The sequence below is a fragment of the Corvus moneduloides genome, chromosome 21 (genome assembly GCF_009650955.1).
Source record: "Corvus moneduloides isolate bCorMon1 chromosome 21, bCorMon1.pri, whole genome shotgun sequence".
Lineage (NCBI taxonomy): Eukaryota > Metazoa > Chordata > Aves > Passeriformes > Corvidae > Corvus > Corvus moneduloides.
Window position 1 is genome coordinate 3,563,804 of NC_045496.1, and position 17,782 is coordinate 3,581,585.

The 17,782-nt window shown below is 54.8% G+C and overlaps 2 protein-coding genes across 9 annotated transcripts in view; one reads left to right on the top strand and one right to left on the bottom strand.

Moving 5' to 3' along the window:
* Positions 1-1,118: 1,118 nt before the first annotated feature.
* On the bottom strand, positions 1,119-3,796 carry BRD3OS (BRD3 opposite strand). Its single transcript, XM_032130422.1, has 2 exons — positions 3,735-3,796; positions 1,119-3,496 (listed from the first exon to the last, which is right to left on the bottom strand). The coding sequence occupies exon 2, from the start codon at positions 2,918-2,920 to the stop codon at positions 2,651-2,653; it is 270 nt and encodes an 89-aa protein (XP_031986313.1). The 5' UTR covers positions 2,921-3,496; positions 3,735-3,796; the 3' UTR covers positions 1,119-2,650.
* A 5,006-nt stretch (positions 3,797-8,802) lies between these two features.
* The window catches only part of VAV2 (vav guanine nucleotide exchange factor 2), a 124,768-nt gene continuing 115,788 nt past the window's right edge, over positions 8,803-17,782 (top strand). For 3 of the 8 annotated variants that reach the window (XM_032130436.1, XM_032130435.1, XM_032130441.1), the window contains exon 1: positions 8,805-9,479. In XM_032130436.1, coding sequence (XP_031986327.1) covers positions 9,276-9,479 — 204 coding nt within the window. In that variant the 5' untranslated portion in view covers positions 8,805-9,275. Of the gene's footprint in view, positions 9,480-17,782 lie in introns of all 8 variants that reach the window. The other 5 variants (XM_032130438.1, XM_032130437.1, XM_032130440.1 and 2 more) reach the window with 4 other exon arrangements.

Genomic DNA, 17,782 nt, shown 5'->3' on the forward strand with positions numbered 1-17,782 from the left:
TGGCCTTGGGGAGCTGGAGAAGCCTCCCCTGCAGCTCCTGGTCCAGGGTCTGGGGCTTGGGAGCCCCACCAGTAACTGAGGGAATTCCTCCCTCGCAGGTGGGGAATGCCAAAAGCTGTCACCTGTGCCAGAGCCGTGGGCATGCAGGGGAAAACCAGCCGCTCACAAAGCTGCATTCAAATCATTTTAATGCACTTTATCAAAGAGGCTACAACAGTGTTTGAAACAAGTGCATCACCACCACACAACTGGCTCACAGAAACGGCCACAGCAGCCACTCCCCAACCCTGCTGTGACCAGTGGCACACAGAAATGGAAAACTACAGTCACATTCATGGAGATGGAAGGACAACTCATCCTCTTCTTCCTGTACTGTCACATCCAGCCTCCATCCTGGAAGAATTTATGCACATTCTTACGGGTTTAGTCTTGTATAGTCCAATTAACACTCTGCAAAATAACTCGATTTTGGTTTACCAGCCACATTAACAAAAAGAGACTGATGATACCCAAAATAAGCATCTTCCTCACTGAAATGAAAAAGAAAGTAAGTGTTGCATTTCTTTTTCTATAAGAAAAGAAAATGAACAGCTGGTTTGGGGGATGTGCTGTTCCTCAAACTCCCAGAGTTCACATGCTCCCCAGGGCTGGCCTGGAACCCACCTCTCCTGCTTCTCCAGGTGACTCCACCTGCAGTTCCCAGGGGAGCTCTGGGCCCAGCCTCCTGCCTGCTTGAGCAAATAATCTCCTGTTCACTCAGCCAAGAACTGGAGGCCCAGGTGGGTCACACATCCCTGGCACTGCTCCCCCGGCACCTCGCCGAGCCTCGCTGGGTTTGTGAATCTCATTGAACGCTTGCACCCGGTTGAAAAACATTTATTCACTGGAATATTTCTCTTCCAGAGCTACTCCTGACAAAACCAAGAGGGTTATTTGTGTGCAGAGCAATGCACGGGTCTGCAAAGCAGCGAGGTCCAGCAGTAGGTTTAAATCTATGGGCACACACACAAGGTATCAAACACCAACACATGCAGAAATAGTGCTTTTAAAAAACAACGAGCTGCCTACTGTTTGCAGGGCTACGGAGCAGGGCTGAGTACACCAAACCTCTACGATTTCACTCTAGAACAGGTGTGTTCTGCTCAGTGCATGGATTCAGCAAGGTTGAGTGTCTGTGTGTTTGTTGTAGTGTTTCACCTGCACGGGAGAGGTGGAAGAGATTCTTTACTGTATTTAAAAACAAAACAAAAAATAAATAAATAAAGTGCTTGAAAAATGCAAAGGAGGTTTTAGATAAATAGAAGTAATGACTGTGCCTGATAATAGGCAGGTAAATAATCCATCCTGAAGCTGACATCAAATACTGATTTGCCTGGAGTTAAGCTGTGCCCAGGCACTGCTGGGTTGGACACATGTCCTAGGCAGGACAGAAAGGGCAGAACCCTGATGAAGAACTTTCATGCTGAACCCTGGGCATGTAATTCACACCCCTGGAAGTGGCAATTTTGTTTTTAACAAAATTCAGGTGCTTGCTGGGCTGAGTTTCTCAGTGTGATCTTGCCTTGAGCAAGTCAGGATTCAGCAGAAACTTAAACCTGAAAGCAGCAGCCTCTGTGCCCAAGCAGGGCCATGCTTCTCCCTCCTAAAACCCTTCAGTTCATCGAAACAATCCCAGACACAACTTTTAAAATACATGCACCAAACCTACAATCCAACCTGAACTAGAAGTTAAACCCCTCCAAGCTACTGCATGCATTAAAACTTGAGTGCAAAGCAAACTCCAGTGGCCTCTCTCCTTCTGTAACCCACCTCTGGAGTGGGTCTGTGCTGCGTAGGAGTTTCCTCATGTCCCTTAGGACATCGTGAGTATTTACAGGAGTTTCTTCCTTGCTTTCCTGGGCCTGTCCCTCCCTTTCTGGTTGTTCCCTGGGGGGATCTGCTCCTGAAGCTGGGCCAGGGATCTGCATGAAAGGAGTCAGCTCCCCTGACTCCAGAACTCCTGTTATTTCCACGATCCCACACTGTGGGATCAGAGAGGGCCCTTTGCTTTGCATGAAACTCCAGCACACCTCTCCTACCAGGTGTTTGGAAGGCTCTGATTAAATCCTGAACACATTCTCTCCCTATTCCCACAATAAACCACTCCATTCCTGGGCTGGAAGAGACCAAAGGGAGACAGAGCAAACAGAACAAGTAATGGCCAGGTGGGTTTAGAGATGAACTTCCTAAGACCACAGCCTCGATGGGAACGGATCTGTGCTCACCTCTGTCCCACCAGCATTCCCAGAGCTCTGGAAAAGCACCAGGACTGGCCAGTAAGGGTGGCTGGGGATGGTGCCCAAGTGCCAGCGGGTGTTTCTCAGGGCACACGAGCCACTTACAAGCAACACATGGCCCAGCACGGCCCCTGCCAAGATGCCGGGCAGCAACAGGCTTGGGAGCTCCCCAGCGAGACTGGGGTTGTTGTACACACTCAGTGACATGCAGAATGTGAGTCTATAAACAGCAAACTCAAACAGAAACAATCAAACTTCAGCCTTCCCGGCCTCTCCTGGAAACGCTGCTTCCTCCGCAGGGCTGTGAGAGGATGGTGCACACCCACCTCCCCCAGCTCGATGCTTCCTCTCCACATGTGGGTTCCTATGGGAAATTACATAATAGCACAAAACTTGGACTGCCCCGTGTCCCTGGAGACATCCAGCTTGTTTTTGTCCCGCACCAGGATGGCTTCATTGCCGTACTGCGAGTACCACATGCTCCTGCTGCGGCTCAGGTAGGTGTTGGGGGGAGCTGACTCCAGTTTCTGCTGCTGCTGCTGCCAGATGAGCAGGGAGGTGTCCCTGTACCTCAGCCGGGCATAGCCCTCGGACAAGGCTTTCTCGGGCAGGGGCACCCTCCCGTTCATCACCGTGTCAGTCATCTGCCCGAGGAGAGCTCCACAAACAGGAGCTCCTTCCCAACAGCTCCGAAATGAACCCCGCTGGCTGGGTCCAGGTCGATGGCTGCTGCTTGGAGCTCAAGGCAGAACATCCCAGGGGATGGCTCTTGGGATCCACGAGCTGCTGGCACCACTCAGGAGAGGGAGCAAGGCCCCAAAATCACAGCAGGCAGCCTGGCCTTGCTTAAAAACCACGCCAGGACTTCGGAGAGCTTATCCAGTGGTGACACCGCTGCGTGTTTCATGCTGCGAAGGGCCCACACGTGCTGTTTGTCGACAGTCCATGAAGCATCTCCAGAGGTGCGAGCGGCGGCGGCTCTGCAGCCAGGCAGGACAGGCTGAGCGGGTCGGGATGAGCTCTATTCCCTGCAGAACGGATCCCGAAGCCGTGGGGAGGTCAGAGCTCAGAGGTCAGCGGTGCCCAGGCCCGTGCATGGCCTCTCCCCCGCCGATGGCCGGGAGCCCGGCACGTCACGTGCTCAGGGATGCAGGAGAAGATGCTGCTCGGCCCTGCTGTGGTACCCGAGCTGGGGGGCCCCCGGCACCTCCCGACGGCACCTGCGGGACACAGCGGGGTCACCCCACGGGCTGGCAGCGGGGATCCCCGCCCTGCCAGCCTCCCTTTCCGTGCCTCCCCTCCCGCCCGCCCCCAGCGCCCTTCCAGCGGCACCGCGCCCCGTCCGCGGCCGCCCCGCACCCCCCGGCCCTGCGCGCCCCGCGCGGGGGTCCCACACCGCCCTCCCCACGCCTTCCCCCGAGGGTCCCCCGCGCCCCCCGCCCGCTGCCCAGGCCCCACCGTGCTGCGCTGCCCGGCCCGGCCCGGCCCCGGCGCCGCTGGGCTCGGCGGAGCGGCCGCGGAGGCTCCGCCCGCCGTGATGCGCTCGGGAGGAGCCACAGCCGGGGCGGGGGCACCGGGGGAGGGCGGCAGCGGCGGGGCCGAGGGGATGGGACACGGCGGGGGGGACCTCGAGTGTGTGCGTGGGTCCGGGTATGTGGGAGCAGTGGGGCTCCCCGAGTGGGTGCGTGGATATGGGGCACGATACTGGGCTCCCCACTTCGGATGCGCAGGTCTGGACTACGGCAGTGGGGTCACCCCGAGTGGGGTGAGTGGGTCCGGGCATGGCAGCGGGGCTCCCCAAGGTGGATTTATGGGTCCGGACTATGGCATTGAAGCCCCCCCAGTGGGTACGAGGGTCCCACGGGTGCCCCCCAGCACTGGATGTGCGGAGTGTTTTAAAGGAGCCCATACTGGGAGCCCATACTGGGAGCACTGGCGCTGAACTGGGGGAGTGCCCCCAAGTGCTGTCCTTGGGAGAGGGGCTGTCCTGGCTGCCAGAGGTGCTGGGGGGTCCCAGCCCTGGGATTTACAGCCCACTCTCCTTTTTGGTGGGTGACTGGGGGGCAGCCGTGTGTGATGGGGGGGTGCAGGGACCCTTTGTGCCCCTTTGGGCTCCCCAGTGACCGCCCATCCATGGGGTGAGGACAGGCAGGGGACACCCCTGTGTGCTGCCAGCCTCATGCCACCGTCACCGTGCTCTGCGTGGGACAGGAGCGTGACCGAGCAGCCCCTCCTTGACCTCCGCTCGCCATCTCTCTCTACCCCGGCGCCTCTCCTTATCCCGCCTGTCCTCCGGCCAGCACAGTACGAAATATGTTTTGAAGAGAGCTGCAGGGCTTATTCTTTTCCTGATGATGCTAAATTTAAGCTCTCAATCTTCTTATCTCCTGTGAAGGCAGCGCCATCTAATCTCCCGCGAAGGACCCGATGCACTTATCCGAGCAGAGCTGCCCCAGGCGCTGCTCCCGTTGTTCCGCTCGGCCCTCACGGACACAAACAAGAGGCTGTGGTTTACTTCGTCAGAGGGAAGGCATGGTGCAATTCCCTGTTCCCAGGAGATTTAGGCCAAACGCAAAGAAGAGGGAAGCAAAAAAAGGGAAAAAAAAAGAGGAATGACCACACTATTAAACTGTTTATTGTCAGAAATATCCTGACTGCTGCTTAATCTGCTTCCTGCTAGTGCAGAGAAGCCAGCCCTGACCCAGTCATGGAACAAAGTGCAAAATCCTTCAATGAACAAGATTTAGGGGTTTTTTTAAGGTTGTCTTGGTATTTTCTGTAAAATTACTGGCTCTGTTATCACCAAAGTAACAGAAGTTGGGAAGGGGGTGGGTGCACTGCCGAGGTGGGGCAAGGAGAAGGGTTGGAATCTGCCGAGCTCCAACTGCTCTGACCCCTCCACTCGACCCTTCGCTGTGAGTCCCTGAGTTACCTGCCAACAGGACCCTTCCCAAATAAACCATGGAGGCAGCAGCAGTGGAATGGATCAGGTGAAATCCAGGTGCTACTCAGTCAATGGTTTGTTCCTCTCCTCCTTCCTCCGAGGAAATCTCTGCTTTGCTGTCCCTGAGCTGCCTCAGGCTGTTCCTCTGCTGTGCCATGGCTGCAGTGAGGGGCTGGGCGCTTTTCCCCTTGCCCAGTTCCTGGGGCTGTGAACGCTGTGTCTGTGTGATTTTGATGGGAAACCGGTTGGGATGGAGCCCGGTGGAGGATCCTTAATCAGTGAGGGTGTCCCAGCAGCGCAGTGATGGCATTGGGAGCTGTTAACTGGTGGTTGCTGGTATTCAGCACAGCTGGGGCATCCCAAAATGAGGCTGTTCCACAGAGAAACGCCCAGGGAAGTGCCTGGGGTCAGAGTCCTTTTCCAGTGGAGTTGTACTCTCAGGCTAAACAAAGAGCACCCGTGGCTGAACGCTCTCGTTGCTCCAGCACAAGAGGAGAATCCAGTTCATCCCTTCTGCCTTGCACTGAGCTGTGCCAGGTTAATTTTCCTGCTCCTTCCCATGGTGACAGGCAGTCACCTCCGTGGGCAGCTCCAGGAGGTGGCTCCTGCGGGAAGGGCAGGGACACGAGCTGTGCTGGCAGCACTGCAGGCCCTTAGCAGGAGGATAATTGCAGGGAGTGTGGCAGGGGGCAGGTGGAGCAGGTGTGTGATGAGCCAGACAGAGGATTCTTGTCTGTACCCTGTAGCTGAACTCTTTGGTGGCCCTGTGATTTCCCCCTCGCTGATAATCGAGCAGCGGGTTTGCCGAGCTGGGGCTCGCACAGCTTTCCTAAAATAGTTGGTGAAAGGAGATCACAAAATCTAAGGGTGTGTTGCAAATGGCACGTAGGCTGTGTGACAGCTGCCGTGCCAGCAGCCGGGCCGGCTCCTGCTCTGGGGACCCTGGCTCCGGCTGGAGACACGTCTGTGTCCCCTGGCAGCCAGCACGGCTCCGGGACAGGCTGGTGCACGCTTGGACTAATCCAGAAGGTGGCAATGGCAATCCACAGACACTGGCTGGCTGGGAAAAAGAGGATTTCCTGGCGGTGTGGCTCTGCTGTTTAAGGGATATTTTCAGAGGGGCTGCCCCGTGGCTGCTTCTGTGCACGCGGGGAGTCAGCTCTTCTCCCAGGAGTGACACCACGCATTGCAGAAAATGCACATTACTGGGAAACGTGGCCACATCTCAGGTATGTTTGGGTTGATGTGTAAGGTATGGTGTCCTCACACATGTTAGTGCATTTAATTTTCTTCCTTCTCACCTTCCTTCATTCTCTCTTTCCCTCCTCCCCTCCTTCCACTAGTTTTCCCTATTCCACGCTGGACTGGGATGTCCCCACCCTGCTCTGTTACGTTCCCAAACTGCCACCACTTCACCAGCCAGGTCCCCCTCACACCCCCTCTGCATTGGGACCCGCTGCCTGCCAGGCTCCTCGTCTGTACACCCTGAGACATTTGGGGCTGAAAAAGCACAATGTTCCCTCTGGCAGCATCTTCTCGGTGCATCCAGCCACCTCTCGGGCTTCTCTCCTGCAAGGAACTCAAACAAAAGCACACGGAGCAAAGTCTGCGAGCGGAGAGAAGCTCCACGCTGGGTCCCCAGCAGAGGGTGGTGTCAGCCTCTGCCCTGCCCGGCTGTCATTCCCTGTCATTCCCTGGCTGGCTGTCATTCCCTGGGTGCCCGTCATTCCCTGGGTGCCCGTCATTCCCTGGGTGCCATTCCCAGCAGTGCCAAGAGGCAGGAGAGGGGAGCACCAGCTCCAGCACAAAATCCAACCTCTTTAATGTATTCAAGGTCCCTTTTAGCTTTAGGTCCATCCTGAAAACAGCATCTGAGTCCTCTCCACACCCCTCCATCCTCTTGCAGGACAGTTTGTACAATCTGGAGCTCACAGCTCACCAGCGTGTGCTGGAGTCAAGCTCTTCCCGAGCCTGGCTGCACAGGTTTTGGTTGTTTTGATTTTTCCTGCTCTCAGAAATACTTCTGCCATCAGCCCTTTGGGTTGCTGCAGAGGTAGGCGAGGAGAGTACTTGCTCCAACACCTCCCACGCAGAGCCTGGCTCTGCAGCTGCAGGGATTGTTCCCAAGTGTCCAGGGGCCAAGAACGCTTTTTATTACTCAGTAAAAAAGCCAGGCTGTGGCTCGCAGCTTTAATTATGCACATATAATAAACTCCTCTGTTGTCGTCTACCTACAGACCTGACCTCACACGGCAGGCTGGTACTGAGTCAACCAAAATTATCCCTGGCACGACTCCACCACCTTCAGTAGCCTCGTGATTCCTGCCTATGGGTGCTGTTGGAGGGCAGAAACGCTTCGTGAAGAACTAAAAGATCGAGAAAATCACTCTGAGAAAGCACCTCCTCGGGGTATGGGGAGTGTGGGCTGAGATCTGGATTCACCCGGGGCAGGGCGTAGCTCTGATGGTGAGACAGGAGCGTGTGGATGCTGCTCCCTCTTGGATCGCACTGTTCGTACCCTGCCCTGGCCCAGGGGCACAGCCGGGCTGAGCTGTGGACAGCCAGCACCTCGGCATGAAAGCATTTCTTCTTTAAAAAAAAAACCCCAAACTTCCTTGGAGTATTAAACAATTATTTTCTGTTCTTCGGAGAGATCCTCCTTCCTAGATTGAAAATGAAGGCTCATGGCTGTAGAGTTGCTCCTTCTCCTTTATCTCCGCTCGGCTCCATTTGGAAGAGATTAGTGTTGCATTTGTTTGACATCCAGGTTAATAGCTTCCCTTCGTCCCAGTCCCGGCTTCCGGTTTTGGCTATCTGGAAAGGCGGGCTGGAAATTAATCGGCAAACTCTGGGGAGAGGATCTCGGAAGAAAACTCAGAACAGATTTGAAAAGAGGCTGTTCTAAGCCGCGCTGATTTGGATGGAAGCCACCGGTGAAAATTAGAGATTTTTCAAGAGTTTGCTGCCAAGGAGTTAATGCGTGAGAGTTGAGGTTTTTAATAAATACACTGGTAATTAATTATAGGAGTTGTCCTCCCGTTTGAAAGTCAAGGAACGCGATCGCTTGTTTGGGTTAAACATCTCCCCTGCAGTATTTGCAACCCAAACACGGGATGACGAGTGGCAGCGAGCGGTCAGACAAAGCGGGGTCTGTGTGTGTGGGGGGAGGCGGAGGAGCCCCGGCACCGCTCCTGCCGCTGCCCGCAGGGCTGGGGCCGGGGGCAGCGGGGCCAGGGGGAGCCCTGGGGCGGGGGGACCCCACAAAGTGCGGGGGAAGCTCTGCCAGCGGGGACAGCGAAGCAGCACCGGGGCTCCGGACGGCTTTACCGGAACAGGGAGAGGAGCGGCAGCGGCGGGAGGGAGGGATACGACAAGGGAGGGGGGAAAAGGAAGGGAAAAAAAAAAAAAAGGAGGAAAAATAAAAATGGGGAGGGGCAAAGGAAAAATATAAAGGGGGGGGGAAGCGGGCTCCGAGCCAAGGCATCACGAAGCACCCCCCGCCCCCGGGCTCCCGCAGACAAAGGGGCGGCGGGGCGGACCGGGGGCGGGCCGGGGGCTGCTCCCGCTGCCCGGGGCGGGGAGAAAACTCGCACCCACGGCGGCTCCCTGGCTCGGCCGCGCAGGTGGGGTCCCTCGGCGGCACACGTTCCCGTGGGGTAGGGCGACAGAGTTGCGCGGGGGTGGCCCCGCCGTACCCGGTGTCCGTCCGTCCGTCCGTCCGTCCGTCCGTCCGTCCGCCGCTTTGTTCCCGGAGGATGCGGCGCGCCTAACCCCGGCCGAGGCGGTGGGGCCGCAGCGGGGGCAGGGGCAGCCCTCCGCCGGAAAACTCCGCGCCGCCCTCCTTCCTCCTCCTCCTCCTCTTCCTCCTCCTCCTCCTGCTCGGAGCCCCGGCGCGGAGCGATGCTCTCGGGGGCGGCGGGCGGCGATGGAGCGGGGCGGTAGCGCGGAGGCGCCGAGCAGAGCGGCCCCTCGGGCAGCTGCCCGCGGCCCCTGAGCGCTGGCAGGAGGAGGAGGAGGAGGAAGAGGAAGGCCGGGCGAGCGAGCAGAGCGCGGCCATGGAGGAGTGGCGGCAGTGCGGCCGCTGGCTCATCGACTGCAAAGTTTTGCCCCCGAACCACCGGGTGGTCTGGCCATCGGCGGTGGTCTTCGACCTGGCGCAGGCGCTGCGGGACGGGGTGCTGCTGTGCCAGCTGCTCCACAACCTCTCCCCCGGCTCCATCGACCTCAAGGACATCAACTTCAGGCCGCAGATGTCCCAGGTAGGAGGGCAGCGATGGATGGAGGGGTGGCTGCGTGGGGAACCTCCAGGAGCACGCCCGTGCCTGGATGCGGCTGTTGCTCTCGCAAAACTTGGTGGGATGAGGGGATGGGATGAGTGGGAGACCCTCTGTTTCAGCCCCCCCGGATGCCCGGCAGCCCCTCCCAGGCTTGATCCCCCGGTTTCTCGCCGGTCCAGCGCCGGGGGAGCCGCGGCCGCACGGGAAAAGCTCCGGGGCGGGGAGAGAACACCCCAGGAAGGAGGGAAACATCCCCCTTGTGTTTACAGTCGTGGCGAAACAAAAGCAAATAACAGGGCTGAGAGCAGGAGATGGGATTGTTCGGGGCTTTTATGGAGGCGCTGGTTCGTCTGAGATGTGCGGGAGGAGCGGGCGCCGGGACAAAACTTTGGCTGGGAAGACTCAAAGCAAAATAAATGAATAAATTTATGAAAACACCCGAACTCTGATGCTCTGCGAGCCTGCCCCAAGCCCGGCTGGGCAGGGAGCGAAGCCGTGCCCGAGCCCTGGTGCTGCATCCCCGCAGCTGCTCTGGGGCGGGGGGTGATGGGGGGCTCGGCTCAGGGACCCCAGTTGCACCCCGGCTCCCCTGCCCTGTCCTGTGCCCTGCTCTCATCGTGGCTCTCCCCTTTGGGTACTTTAAAAGGACTCCATCCTTGGAAGTGTTTCCAGTTTCTGGTTGGTTTGGTGGAAGGAGGCTTAGACAAACGGAAAAAAAAAAAAAAAAAAAGAAGTAAAATCAGCTCAGGTTGTTTTGGGTCTAAATGCGCTGCTGATGTTTTTGCAAGCTGAGCTGCAGGTATTTGCATGGGAATCGGGAAGTGAAATCGATTAGAAACAAGCTAAATGGGGTTTGTGCCCTGCCCGCCGGCAGCCTCTGTGTTGACAAGCTCGCTTTAGAGTGTGGGCTTTTATTTTTGAACAACAACAGGTTCTAGTGGTGGAACTGAAGGGAAACTTTTCTCTGTTTAACTTCGCTGAAGCCTTCAGAGATAAATAACCTCCAGTGCCCACATGAGCTCTGTTCCTGTGCTGTGCGAGCACGCTGCTCGTCCAGCAAGTCCCTTTCCCTTTTTCCACCGAAGTTTCGTTCCAGGACAATGGCTTTTTCGAGCTGTTTGTCACCCAGCGAGGCACAACCAGGTGTGCTGGGGTGGCTGCTGTGGTTGAGGACAGCCAGGAGCTCCCAAACGTGGAGCCCCTCTTTGGGGAGCAAAGGGCGCTTTGCTATGAGGATGTCCTTGACCCTACAAAACACCGGAATGGGAATCCCCAGCCCCGTGGTGAAACCAGGCCGAGTGCTGGCCCAGAGTAAATAACAACACGTCCTGATGCCTCTGCCCAGGGTGGAACAATGCTGCGAGATTTCCTCTTGGCTTTCCAGGCTATGAACTGATCAAACTGTTTTCCGCTGATGTTTCCAAATATAAACTGCCGTGCAGGAGCTGTGCACGGGGAGGGCTGGAGCTTTCCTAGAACGTGCTGAGAATGGCACACTGTGTTTTGGGGTTGTTTGATTTTTTTTTTTTTTTTTTTTTTTTTTTTTTTTTTTTTTTGGTAAGGAAATACTGCAATCCTACCAAGCTAATTTTGGTGGGGTATTTGCCCTGTGGGGAGTTGAGAATGGGTTTAAAGATGTGGCACTTGGGGATGTGGTTTAGAGGCAGATTTGGCAGTGCTGGGTTATCAGTTGGACTCGATCTTAGAGGGCTTTTCCAACCTCAGCTCTGGTTCTGTGGCACCTGTGATCAGGGAGGATCCCAGGGGTGTTTTGGAGAGGAGGCTCTTGCTGCCCTTGCCGAGGCAGGTGTTGCTGGTTGGAGGGGAGAGTTTACAGCGCTGCTGTCTTTAATAAAACTGCTTTCTGCTTTCACCACCCGGCTGCTTTCACAGCTTTAGGAGATGTGTGAGGGGACTGATTGGGATGGGTTTGGTGGCTCTCTGTCTGAAAACCAGGTCATTAGAGGGGACCAGCACAAGGCTGAGCCCGAAGGACGTGCAGAGCATCACCTGGTGTGGGAGTGGATGCTCTGATGAGGCTCAGCTGATGCTTGTCCTCAGCCAGGATGGGACCCAGACCACTCTGGAGTGAGCCTTTATACGTGATGTGTTTGGTGCTTCTCTGGCAATGCCTAGATTTGGGAATCTGGCTTCTTCCCATGGTGGTTAAAGGCACCTTCTACTGCACTGGCAGCCAGGTGAGGTGAGAGGGGAGGAAGGGGCTGAGCCCAGCCACAGAGGGGACAAACACCCCTGGGATGCCCCAGCCCTGCTGTGGCTCTGGGTGAGCAGTTCTGTGTCTCCAGGCCGGATTTCAGAGGGATAATGCAGGAATCCATCTCTGTCACCCAGCTGTGATGTGCTCAGACACGGGGTAGGGATGTGCAAGACAGAGCACGCCGAGGAACTTCAGAGGTTGTTTTTGATGATAAATGCACATTTTGCCTGGCTGGCTGGACTGGCTAACCAGCTGTCTGCCTCACTGCAGAGCTTATTTTGTTATTAATCAGGTGAAGTGCCAGGGGACAAGACACTTGTGCTAGACTTGAAACACCCAGTAACACTCTGTCATCCACCTTTCCTGCCGAATTAAGTGGGGCTGTGCAGGTGTGTAATTTTAATAAACACATTTTTGCCCAAGGTGAGCAGCGTTTCAAAGGCCAGAGGTGAAATCACATCTCTGCAGAGAAGAGCTTTAAGATCCAGACACTGGTGTGTTATTTTTTGAATCCCTTTCCATGCTGATTTGTTCTTCCTTGCAGCTGTTGGAGGTGTGCTGCGAGGCGAGGTGGGAGCGCTGGCAGCGCAGGGAGGCTGCAGGGACTGGTGCTCCTGCTGTGGAGAGATGAACTGGTGTCCCTGTCCTCCTAAAAGCTTCCCCAGCCTCATAAAACCTCCCTGTGCTTGTTCAGTAGAGAGGCCAGACTGGCCACACAGCAGTAGTTTAATACGTGATGCTTAATTAAATAAACGAGGCAAATCACCCCGTTAGGTTGCAGTCTGACGTTTGCTTCGTTTTCATGTTCAGTTCCAGAGACCCAAATCTGGTGTTTGGTGGTGCCTGGGAGGATGGGATGACCCAAAGCTACTGAACTTCCAGAGTGGCCAACAAAATAAACAGGAAAAACAATCTTGAACCCCAGCTCTCTTCTGAGAGTGCGTGGATGTGAGGCCAGTTTCAATGAGCCTGGAGTAAAACTTCAGTTCTGCTCGTTGCTTTTGCTGTTGGGGCTGTTTCTGGAGAGTTGGGAAGTGGCATGAAGGCGATTGCCCTCAGTGGTTATTGATCATTATTGTGTTATTGTGGTTGGATTTTTGGGGGTGTCATTCAGGGTGATTTTCCAGCCAGCTGGGAGAGTGTGATGCAAAGGACATTTGAATTTGCACGTGGGAACAGAGGTAGGAGCCCTCTGGTTTGCATTCCCTGTCCCCCCCCCTGCCCCAGAACCTCACTCCTCTCCCCATTCCCCTTCCTAATTCCAGTCCTCTGTCATTTTGTGGTACAGCTGCTCTGGTGAGGGAGATGGAGATCTTTGAGCTTTGCATTTTCATCAGTAATTAGGTTTGAATCTTAATTTTGTTAAGTCTCTGGTCAAATACAAATTAAATGACTCTCCACATGTGTTTCAGCATAAAAAATACGTGCAACAAAACACCTGCATGTTTGGGCGAGGTTGATGTTTGGTGGTGTGTGTTCTGTGAGGTTTTCCTTTTCCTTTCTTTTTTTTTTTTTTGGCGTTTGTCTTAGATAAAATTAATCCTTCCAGACACCTTTGCAAGTGGGTGGGGTTGATCAGGAATTATCCAGGAAAACTGGAGGATCTGGGAGCTCCTTGCAGAGTTCCAGGTCCCTGTCCTTCCTCTGGTGGTTCAGTCCCCTGGTGTCTGAGCTCAGCCTTGTGGGGATGTTGTGAAGGGCATTTCTGCTCCCAATCTCTGCAGCTGAAGGAAAATGGGTTAATTCAAGGGGAGGAAGAAGCAATAACCCTCCAAATCCTGCCCCATTGCCCTGTCCTGGTTGTCTGGGCACCTGCTGCAATCCCAATGTTCCTCGGTGTATTGAGAGGTGGAAATTGGTGCCTACACAAAGCTGTTGAGATGTGATTGAACATCAAGACTCCCATGGATACCACATTGTTTCCAGCCCTCCTCTAAGGCTGATCTGGACACTGCTAAACATCTTTATATTTTCCCTGCTCCAGAACCCGCTGGATTCTGGAAGTGAAGCAGCCACAGCTTTTAAGTGTCTGCGTGTGCACAGACTCCAAGTCAGCAGCAATGGGCAGCTCGTTAAGGCTTCTCATTTTGAAGCATCTCCACGTCTCTCCAGAGGGAATCCACCCCGCTCTGCAGTGCCTGGAGGTTCGGCTGGGGCTCTGGAGGCTGATGAGACGCAGCAAATGTCATTGGAGCGACAGCTGGGCTGCCCACTGCTCTGCTTTGCTCTTACCAAGGAGCCACGCAGACAACTGACTGCCAGGATTGATGGCTGCACCGCCCCACGCCTGGCTGAGCTGTCAGGTGGCTCCGTGCCTGTTGTTTTTCCTCGAAGGTGGCACTCATTTGCTATCAAAACCCTGTTTATTGGTGATGTAGGTGCTGTGACAGCTGGGAGCAGGTGGTTTGGGGCCTCCCCCAGGTGTGGGGGAGATGAGGGCATGCTGGAGTGTTTGGTGCAGGTAATTATTCACAAGGCTTTGGGGTTTTTAATGTGCCACTTGAAGGCTTTATAGCTCCAGTGCTTGTAATTGCTTCCACGTGTCACGATAGTAGTTAAATTTAATTCAGTGTCATCGGAGCTGCCTGGGTTCTTTGAGCAAGGTCTGCGTAGCCACTCTGATTTACCCTGCTCAGGTCCTCCAGCTTTTTATTTACTCTCTGCTTCTTGAAACTGAGTTCTGTTCCAAAAAAAGGGCTGTAAAAAAATGGCCTCATTACATATCCCTGTTTACTGTGTCTCACTGACTTCCCGTTTGGATGTGCTGAGCCTCACAAAGGGGAAAAAAGGTGCTCTGTGTGCTCAGCCAGGCTCGGGAGCTCCTTGCAAAACAGGAGCTGCTCCCACTCTTCCTGCCCAGCCCCACTGGGTGCCTCCTGCATGTCAAGCAGAACCCTAAAACCTTGTGTTAGCCAGAGGGTGGACCCTTTTTGTGGCTGTCTGAGGGTGCAGGATCCAACTGAACGTGCAGCTGAAGGCTCATAAGTATTCTAGTGGGGCAGGAGAAGGTGGAAAGTGTTGGATGGATGCTGTGGGCTGTGCCAAGCAGCATGAAAAGCAGTGAAAACGTTGGGGGTTTTTTTTTTCCCCCCTCACCCCTTGAATGATTGATGAGAGTTAAATACCTGCATTAAACACCTACCAGCAACTGGGCTCTTGAATGAAAAGATGCCTTTAAAAGCACAAGGCCAAAGCAAACAAACAAACAAAAAAAAGGCGCTTTGGTGGGTTTTCAAGCTGGGACCGGGCTTGGAAGCTGCCTCCTGTCCCAGCAGCCTGTTGATGAGCTGTAAAAAATGTTTGGCTGGTCCTTGCTGCTCGGTGGTGATCTGGGTGCCCCGCCAGGAGCAGGGGGTGCCTCGGTGCTGGGTCCCTGCAGGCAGGAACAGGAGGATTTGTGGCAGTGGCCCTGGCGATGCCCAGCTGCTGTGGCTGGGTCTGAGGGGGCTGTTGGGTGAGGAATCAGGGAATTAGGGAATGTGGGGTGGGTTGTGAGGGAGGGCTGAGCATCCCCACCTCAGCCTGGTGGGATAGGACCCACCATCACCACCCCCCACTTGTGGGTGTGGGAGCCCCAGACTTTTTCTTCAGCTCCTCTGGACCCAGAAGGGACCTGATTTTTGGCAGGGACAGAAATGTTGCTTCAGACTGACCCGAGGGCAAATTTTTGATCCATTTCTTTGTCGTTTCTTAAAGAGACAAAGCCTTTTCCCAGTGTTTGAGCTGTTTCCCTTCTCCATTTGACTCCCCTCAAGCTGTATTGAGAAACGGATCAAATGTGCTCATCCCAAAAATCCCAGCAGCCTGGACCGGGCCTTTTTGGGGCAGAGCTGGGCTGGGAGATCAGGATGCCACTGATTTAGGGTGCAGTGTGAATGAGTTGGGTGCAGGGCTATGAGGTGCCTGTGTTGGGGTGATGGAGGGATGGTGGAGCTTGGCAAATGCAGTGAGCTTGGTAAATGCAGTGAGCTTGGCCACGCCTCTGGGAGCTGAAGATTGTCCTTGATTTTTAAAGCATGGATCCACCTTCTTTGAGCTGTGCAGCAGCTTTCTAAAAAAAAAAAAAATTATTTCCTCACACCACTCTCAACATCAGTTTTTTCCTTTGGACATCCAGTGATCCTAAAACGATCTTGTGTCTGCTCCTCCAGCTTCCCAGAGCTCTGCTCCCACCCCAAGGCTTGCTCAGTGCCCATCAGGGTGACCCCGTCCTGTTAATGCTGAGTCCATCTGTCTGCCCAGCTGTCCCTGCAGCATCCTGACACCCCTGGGGCTCCTTGGTGAGTGCTGGCCACAGGCACTGTCCCTGCTGCCAGCCTGCAGTGTCACCCTCAGCTCTCCTGTCAGGATGAGCTCCAGGGCTGGAATTCAGGCACAGGGTGACTCCTGTGTTACCCACGAGTGGCCCCCCAGGTTCACCTGCCAGCCCTGCCATGTGTCCTGCTGATTCTGAACCTCGATGCTCCTTTTACAGGAGGGGAAGGACCTTCCTTCTCAGGGTAATTTCGTCCAAGTCTGCCTTTGACAACTTCAAACTCGGCGTTGATGAAATTACTTTTGTATCTCCCCTGGAGAAAGGTCTGTTCCTAATAAAAGCGACTTTTCCTCCCTGCTTTGTGTTTTCCTTGGTTGCAGCTCAGGGCTGTGCTTCACCCTCTGATACAACTCTGGTCAAGCATTCCCTGCCCTCCACCCTCTGGAGCCTCCCAGGTGTCTGGGGGATGGTCAGGCAGGGCTGGGCTCTGTTTGGGGCAGGTGGAGGCTGCAAACAGGGTACAGAACTTTGTATAGACCAAATCCCTGCTGCTCTCCAGGTGTCTCAGACCAGGGGTTTGTGACTTTGCAGCTGCTGAGCCCTGTGGCTATGAGCTGCTAATTCCAAATACATGGGGATTTTGTGCTTCTGGGAGTGTTTGACTGTGATCCCATTCTGGCCTAGCCCAGCCCTGGAGTCCAGTCTATGTTAACAGTAAGGTTTAGCCAAGGTGCCCTAACCTGAAGGGGTTTTTTAGGGTTTACAGCTGTGATGGGTGTTTGGACTCAGTCCCCTCCTCCTGTGTCAGAGGGTGTTTGTGCTCTGCCAAAAGTAGAAGGAATTGTAAAAATTCAGGTGTTGATGGATCAATTTACTGGTCTGTGGAGACTGAACAAAAATCAGTTATCCTCAGGGAGGTCACTGCAGAGCAATCAGATTTCCCAGCCTTGTCTCACAAGTCCTGCAGAACAAGTTTTTGGACACCTCTTTGGATCTTCCTTGGACAGTTTTTGGATCCCTTTTCTGAAGTTCCCCAAGCAGTTGTTTCACCCTGATGCCAGCCCTTCCTGTCACAGGACAAAGGATGTGCCTGCCCCTCATCCCTCTTCTGCCCAACACCCGTTGCTTGGAGGAGGTGATGTGGAATCTATTCCTGTTTTGTAACCCGTGGGCCTGCCCTGTCTGGACAGCCAGGATTCAGCTGGAAGATCCTCCTTTGCCTCCTTGGAAAGCCACCAGCCTGACTCACATCCTGACTTGCTCCTCGTGGGTCTGGTGAACTCTGCAGTCAATGGACTCTGTGGCGTTGCCCGTGGTACAGACCCACCAGTAAATCAGATTTTATTCACTCTGTTGCCCTCTTGGCTTCTCAGGATTGGATTTTCCGGGCTTGCTGGACCTGGGAAGCATCTCCCATCTTGTGCAGTGCCCTCTCCCAGACCGTGCTCCAGGTGATGAAGGTGGTTTGGCACAGGGAGATGCTGCCAGCTCCCTTTGGATGTGATGGGAGTGGGGAGGTTGGGAGGGGTTCGTGCCTCTCTGGGGTGTCCCTTGGTGCTCCATGAGCAGCTCCCTGTGCCTGCCCCCACTGAGGCCTTGCTTTGGCCCCCAAACCACCAGGATTTAGTAAATGAGGAGATGGGGAAGGTTAAAAGGTTCCCATAAAGGAAATTTACTCTTTCTCTCTCCCAGCATTCAATGCCTTAATGCTGATGGAGAGGGGGGAGTAAATTGGCCCTTTTACAGCATTCATATCTTTTGTTGTGCTTTATAGTGGTTTACAGCTAAATGGAACATCTGGTATTTGAAGAG